This window comes from Arachis duranensis, chromosome 8, assembly GCF_000817695.3.
Source record: "Arachis duranensis cultivar V14167 chromosome 8, aradu.V14167.gnm2.J7QH, whole genome shotgun sequence".
Classification (NCBI taxonomy): Eukaryota; Viridiplantae; Streptophyta; class Magnoliopsida; order Fabales; family Fabaceae; genus Arachis; species Arachis duranensis.
Genome location: NC_029779.3, coordinates 32,515,409 through 32,523,237, shown reverse-complemented (window position 1 = coordinate 32,523,237; position 7,829 = coordinate 32,515,409). Strand labels below are relative to the sequence as shown.

Below are 7,829 nucleotides of genomic sequence, written 5' to 3'. Positions count from 1 at the left end.
GTACCTCACTTGTTTTTAGGCTGTGCATTTGTTTAGTAGATATGAAGTGCTTGAATATCAGCGTTTGGCAGTCAATGATCTTATCCGGGTTCAATGAAAGAGCATTTTCTAAGCTAGAAAGAGAAACGAGGAGTAAGGAGGATCGAAAGCAGCGGCTAAGAAGCTTTTGTGCGATTATTTAAAACATTTGGTTAGAAAGGAACATGAGAATTTTCAAGAATAAAACTATAAAAGTAAAGGTGTCGAAGAGATCATCAACATGACCGTGATTATCGTTAATAAGTGGACACGTGTCGATCTTTTTTGTTGTTGATGGCTATGCCAGAGATGACTTGGGAACTTTAGTTATTTTGTTGTGATCATTTATTTAAATAGAATTGTGGTATTTGTCTAACTCTATATGCTTTATTTTATTGTGTTGAACTTTTACTTTTTTAAAAAAAAAGGACATAACTGACTTTTGAATAAGTAGGACATTATTCTCATTTGTGTATGTAGACTATGAATTTATTATTTTTAGAGGACACATACACAATATATTAGCGTAATTTTGAAGCAAAAAAACTATTAGATAAAAAAAAATTCTAGGACTGCTTCCTGGTCCAGTGGGTTATGTAACAATTAAGTGTCAATTTTAATTGTGTCATTCTTTTAATAATTATTTGGCAAAAGAATTTCTTTTATTGCTAAAAAGAATTTCTTTTCTAATTTAACATCTATGCATGGAAAACATAATTTAAACCGTATGGGTAATAATTTTGTACTTCTTTTTCTGTTACAGCATTCTTATAAGTTTATTTGGCAAAATACTCTATCTGATTGCTGTATATAATCTTTAAGGCTATTTTTTGTGTTTTTCATTTTATAAAAATAAATTTATTTTTCTTTTTAAGTTTTACACTAGTTCTCACTCTTTAGTATTTGTTTCAAATGAATATAACTAAGTTAAAGTGAATTATTCATGTCACTGTATAAAGGTTTCAGCTAGAATAATTGGATACTCTATTATTAAAAAATCATCATTGATAAATAATTTATTAAAGCGAAAAATGTGCCCTGCATCCCCAGGAGTTACTCTAATTGTTCATGAACTTGTATTCTATTAAAGTTGAAATTTAGCTTCTAATGTTGAGTATTTAATAAATTTTTGCGAATTTTGATGATTGGTGACAAATTTTTATGTTGACATTTAATATTTTGATATTTTTTTTATTATTTAACTTTTGAGTTTGTATTTTAATAAGATAATATAGTTTTGCTTGATGACATTTCATATAGAGTTTTAAATTTGCAAAATATTTTAAGATTTATATTAGATTATAATTATATTTTAAGATATTTATTTATAATTTATTTATTATTTTATTTTAAAATAATTTTTTTAGTTAAACAATTAGACTGATTAAACTAATAAACTAATAACTAAAACGGTTCGATGACCAGTCCATTTATCAGAACATTGAAATACCTTATGCTTCCTGTTTTTATTTTTTATTTTATCAATATTCTTGTAGCATAACATCACAACAACTGCATCGACTACTCAGTTGTTCCCTAACTCCTATCTCTGTTTATTTTCTGTGTTTGTTGTGATTGCATAATCTTTTTCGCATAAGCTTCTCTGAAAGCTTTGTTAGAATTCCATTCCAACATAAATCTGTCAACCTAACACATCAAAGTATACAAAAAAAAAACCTCTAATCATCAAAATGAACCTTGTTTCAATGAAAATCGACTCTTTTTGTAAACTACCAACCTCGTAACGCGACAATTTATCAAGCGCTGCTGTATCTTTCTTTTCAGCCAGGTGTTGCACTTTGTTCATGAGTGAACAATACTTGTAATAGTTGGTAACCTGAAATTTTTTAGATAACATATTAAGTGAATTAAATAAATTTTCAGCAAACAAGTTTATCCATATTATGAACTCAAGCAAGCAAGGTTTTGATTCATCAAGTTAATAGTAAATCGTATTCTTACAAATGAAATCGAGAAATGATAGCAAATCATATTCATACCTCTTCATCATATAACTGCTTCAGTTTAGTAATGGATTCATATGCTTCACCCTTTTTCTTCTGCTTTTCTCCCAACTTTGTTTTCAAAGAATGTAATTCTTGGTTTATGACCTCTTGTTTTTTCTCTGCATTTCTAATTTTGGTACATTCTGCCATCTCTTGTTTTCTGTTCTCCGAAGATTCATCACAGAACACCTATAACAAGTTAAGAAAAAAAAATCTGTTACAAGTAGCATCTTATGACATGAATAATTGAATGTGCTGCTTGGATGTCAATGCCATAACTCACCTTGATTTGGTTCTTTATGGCGTTTTTCATCGATACATAGCCCGGAATCTTCCCCTTTGCAGAAGCATTGGCAGCAGCTTTTTTCCTTTGGTTTTGGAATTGTTCAATTTCTCTCAGTAGCTTATGGCAATGATTCTCATAGTAACCCCATTTGATCTGTTTAAAATTTTCAACACTCCAAACTTCAATGCTTACCTTGGTATAAATTTTAATCAAATCAAAGATCATAACTTATAAGTCCTTAAATTACAGTATTTCTAAGCACTTCTAGTGACTGGAATTTATCAGCATCTCTCTGATGAGTGTTTATGTTCCTCAGAATTTGCTTTTCTTCCGCGAGACTCATGCTTCCATGTCGCATCAATGCATTCAGATTCTATACAATATACATTGTTATCAAGTGTAAGATGTAGATAGAGATTAATCACAGCACAATATATACACTACTAAAGTTCTAAGCTCTTACATGGTTATCAAGCTCTTCTTCCTTGAAGCATTTCTTCTTCTTAGATCTTCTCCTAGGTGCATTGTTCATGAAACACAATTCATCAAGAGCCACATACAAGTTACTTAGTATCTTCCCTTTTCGCGCCACGCGGCGTCTCCATTCCATTTTCCAGTAGTATGAGCTTCTCATCCCAGACGCAACATAGTCCTTTTCTGACTGTTAACAAAAACAGCATAACATCATTATATTATTCTTTGTCTTCTATATCAAAATTGAAGGCTGAAATCAATGCTTACAATTTTCTCTTTGATTTTATTAGTGATTTCACAAATGTCTCGGTTCATTTTCTCCACTGTGAGCTCTTGTTTCTTGATTTGAGATATTGAATCAGGCTCTGATGATGGCCAAAGCTTCACAAAATAGAACTGATGAACTAGTTTTGGGACTTCATCATCCTCTTGTGCAACTTCTGATGATGGATTTGATGATGATGACATGGTTTGCTTCAATTCCTTGCCCCCAAAATCTTAAAAATTGATTCTTATATAGTATATGCTAAGAAAAATTTAAACAGGACAATATGCAGAACAATTTTATGGGAAATACTCTAATAATTAAGGTGATTGGAAAATTAACTGAGAGGCATATAGTTCTGATTTTTATGGATACAATAATTATGCAAAAGCTGAAGGGTAGTAACGATAATTCAATAGCTAATTAATTAAGTAGTTTCATATCATGTGGTCAAGTTCTTGCACCCCACGCCAAGAAAGTCAACGGCTAATCTCCATTCTTTAATAGTACTCAGTCAGCTAGAGTTATATATTGAAGATGATCATGTGAATTGAACTAAATATATATTTGTAGATGAAAATAATAAATAAAAAACAAGAGATTTGTGGTTAATTTTTTTTTATATGGAAGAAGATTGTGTGTAATTTATCATTATGGTTAATTGGTGTGAGGGTCAAATTTCATAGTGCACAAATTAAAAGATCCTATTTGTGTTGAAATAATTTTTTTTCCTGGGGTAAAGTAAATTGGAGAATCCGATTTAAACATTTAAAATTTTTTAATATTAAAATATAAATATGAGGATCAAATTTGCATATTTAAAAAAATTTAAAATAAAAAACTCAAATCTAACTCTTAGATTTAGGTATTTAAATTTTTTTTTAAAAGTTACAAATCTAACCTTCATATTTGTGGTATCAACAAAAAAAAATTAAAACATCACAAATTTGACCCTCAAATTTGTGATATCCATACAATTTAAAAATACACTAAATTTTCACCTTATTAAAAAATACCACTATCACCCCATATTAAAAATACAAATTGGAGATTTGTTCATTCCGAGTTTTTTTATTCCATTTTTACTCTTCTATGACATTGCCAATATATAGAAACATCTTTCAAATTGTTTAAACTTTAGTAAGAAAAATAATAATAAAAATACATATATAAGTAAATATGAAAAAATTATGTTATTTGAATTATAATTATTGGTTTTTAATCTAATAAATTAATGATTATTTTTTTACATACCTAAATTTTATTTAAAGATTTATATTACATGTATCAATAAATTATTATATATATAAAATAAAATTTAATTTTTTAATACTTGTTTAAGTGGATGAGTGAACTATTGCTAAATCATGAATTGTTGGTTAGTAAATTAATATAGCTAGGTAGCTAGTTAGGTAAGAGTAAATAGCAATAGACCAAGAGAAAATCTTAGGGATTAACATATATTAATTTATGATTAAATATGTAATTTCATAAAAAATATGTTGATATTTAATCATAAAAAATATGTAATTTTATATTATTAAATATAATCTTATACTATTAAAAATATTAAAAATAACTAATTAAAAATTATAAATCACAAAATATTATTAATTACGTAGCCTTGAAAAGAAAAAGGGTTCACCGAAATGACTAAGATCTACTGAGGTCTGAGGGGCAGGTGGAATGGAACCTGAAATGACTCCTGTATCTGAAAAACATGAGAATATAATAGGGTGAATTTTGCAATTTAGTGAGCAAACATTACATCTATAACCTATACGAGACAATATAAGTTTTACCATAAAAATTATATTTCTTTCCAAAGATAAGGAATTCATATTAATTAATTATGTAAATAAATAGATAAATAATTAAGCGGAATAAACTGAAATGAGAGTTCTCATTTTAGAAGACAAATCAAATTAAATATTACACACTTAGGACGACTTCACCTCTAAGGGTAGCCCTCTCCTCTAGTGTACCCGTACGGTATAACAGATCCAACGTGTGGCCTACACGTTGGACTAGCAATGCTCCTGTTAGTTAAGGTCTGAGTTAGATGCATCTAAGTTAACGTCATAATCACCGTTAATTACGGTTTTCTAGTCAGAGTCTCCCAACTAATCCAAACCAAAACACTTATAACAAATCTCTAATACTTATAATATATTATTAAATTTCATAATAAATCAAATATATATAAGAATGCATACTAAAATTTAATCAAAGTTTAATAAAATCAAGTTAAAAAATATATATGCTTTATAAAATATATAAATATCGTCCCGTGTGTATTTTTTATAAAAGTATTAATTTTTTTCAAAAATTAATATTCATTCCAATAATTCAAAAATCACAACAATAAAATATTTTTAAATATTAAAAATAACGATTCAATTTAAATATTGATAATAATACACTTAAAAATAATTATAGACATAATATACACTCACAATTTAATTCCAAAGAATCAGAAGTAACCCTGAACGCATCAACGAGCTATCAAATGATGTTCAATAACTCTACAACTCTAAAAATATGACAACAATGATATTTGTGAGCTACTAATATTGTCAATTAACATAATCTTACTCACTTTGACAAAAATCCCAAATTTTCTAATCCTAATAACCCTAATTTGGATTTATGTATACCCATAAATTTAGAGATGACAAAAATTAGAGATATAGCTAATTATTGAGTTAAAGAATTATCTTAAAGTCTCAATAATAATATCAGGGACTCAAAAGTTGAATGTTTTTTTTATTTGTTAGTATAAATTTTTTAATTTGGAGTTTTGAAAAATAAAAATTTACTTTGGATATAGATGATGTATTAAAATAAAGATAAAATAAAAGGATAAAATAAAATTTAATGTGTTGTGGTTGGATAAAAATTTTAAAATGAAAAAGATGGAATAGAAGAAGAGATGAAAAAAAAGAGAGGGGTTTTTTTTTCCTTTACGAAAGAATGGAAAAAGGAAATGAGAGATAGAGAGGGATAGAGAGTTGAGAGAGCTCACGAAAAGAAAAGAAGATTAAGTGGGGGCATGTGTCCCCACGTGCTTCTCTCTCTTTTTTTTTTGTTACTACAATTTTAATTTCAGTTGATGTTGGATGCTATCTCAAAAAAGTTTGAATCTCAAACTCAAAATAATTTAATTTTAAATAATTCTCAGAACAAATATTATCATTAAAAATAAATAATGAAAAATTATAAAAGAAATGAAAAATTATCATCAATAGAAGAAGGAAAAAATAGTAATAAAAATACCTAAAAAATAAGAAAGTAATTTTATTTACATTATTTGTCTTTGGTGTATTCATGACAAAGAGCAAATGGGAGAAAAAAAAAATTTAACAATATGACAAAATATTTTTTTGGTTGGAAAAGTAAATATTTATATATTATTTATGTTGTGAATGGTTATTGTCATCATTATTCATGATGCAACATGGTAATGAACCATAATGTTGTATATTTTTATGCATAAAACATGTGCATTCACTAGTACCATGTTACATGTAGCATTGGAAGTAATTATTATGCCAATTGATCCGTTACCACTAAAACCCAACTCATTTAGTAAAGTTTGGAATCGATGATCTGCCAAATGAGATAATCTTCCAAAATTTTTTTTAATTTAAATCGTTAAAATCTCAAATATCGGACATTAATAAAGGATTTTGCAAAACAAGCAGCAAGGATACGAATAATTGCCTAAAACTAATCCTATATATACGAGTGACCTTAATTACAAGTATAATATATATTTAGTCTTACTCTGAATTACCTCAAATTTTTATTTATCTAGGTGTTGAAATTTTTTTGTAGGTGTCCAATGCCACCTTCTCAAAAGTAGACGATGTTTCACACATTGTGCTCCAAAAAAAGCCAGTTTAAACTCCAGCGAAGCGAACTATACCTCAGAACATCCAAATTTACACAGGAACACCAATAATCAATAATAATTACCCTGTAATGCTGTGATAATTTTCATAATATTTTGGTTTAAATGTTCAAAAGGCATGATCTATTAAGCTGCGGAAAGAAAATAAGAAAAGAAAAAAAATTAGGGACGAGCACAGTAACCCAATTTCTAATTGCCAACGAAAATAATAATTAAAAGAAAATGTACATCTAACTAAAATATTGATATATCATTAATAAATTGAACTACACTTCCGTCAAAAATCAAAATAGAAGAATTTAGTAGGTGATATTAAATTTTGAAATTTTAAAATACAAGAATTCCTTCGTATTTTACCATCTATTTTATATAAATTATTTCATAAATCTTTATAATGTTATTAATATGTTAGTACTTTCTTTTTAATTTTTTAAAGTTCGTATTGAAGTTTTATATAAAAATAAATGATTAAATCCTTACTAACAATTTTGATTAAAAATATTTAATATTTATTTTTTGAATATTCTATAATTCATCTCTTTTCGAATATAAAAATTAATATTTTAACAATATTCATTCTTTTTTAATATCAATTTTAGTTGATATTTTTATTAAAAAATATCTAATATAAAAATTTAACGGTAGACTTTTTAATTATAGTAAACTAATAAAAAAATTTAATGCAACCATAAGATCGTATATAATTAATAAAAAAAGTTATGTATAGACTAAAATATACATATAGTAGTAAAAAAAAATCAAAGAAAAATTAATAAATGAGTTCCTGATATCATATTAATATTGATGAGATGAAAAGAGGAGAAAAAAAATTAATATTAAAACTAATCATTATTATTATTGTATCAC

General features: G+C 26.7%; 1 protein-coding gene across 1 annotated transcript; it reads right to left on the bottom strand.

Moving 5' to 3' along the window:
- Positions 1–1,470: 1,470 nt before the first annotated feature.
- Positions 1,471–3,342, bottom strand: LOC107462202 (proton pump-interactor BIP131-like). The gene is made up of 7 exons (XM_016080766.3): positions 3,052–3,342; positions 2,774–2,971; positions 2,558–2,683; positions 2,308–2,463; positions 2,019–2,213; positions 1,757–1,855; positions 1,471–1,665 (listed from the first exon to the last, which is right to left on the bottom strand). The coding sequence occupies exons 1-7, from the start codon at positions 3,250–3,252 to the stop codon at positions 1,555–1,557; spliced, it is 1,086 nt and encodes a 361-aa protein (XP_015936252.1). The 5' UTR covers positions 3,253–3,342; the 3' UTR covers positions 1,471–1,554.
- Between the last annotated feature and the right edge of the window lie 4,487 nt (positions 3,343–7,829).

Coding starts and splice junctions, on each gene's coding strand:
- LOC107462202 (XM_016080766.3), bottom strand. CDS start 3,252: ATGTCATCATCATCAAATCCATCATCAGAAGTTGCACAAGAGGATGAT. Junction 2,972..3,051: donor ATAAAATCAAAGAGAAAATT/GTAAGCATTGAT, acceptor TTTTGTTAACAG/TCAGAAAAGGACTATGTTGC. Junction 1,856..2,018: donor AGCAGTTATATGATGAAGAG/GTATGAATATGA, acceptor AAAAAATTTCAG/GTTACCAACTATTACAAGTA.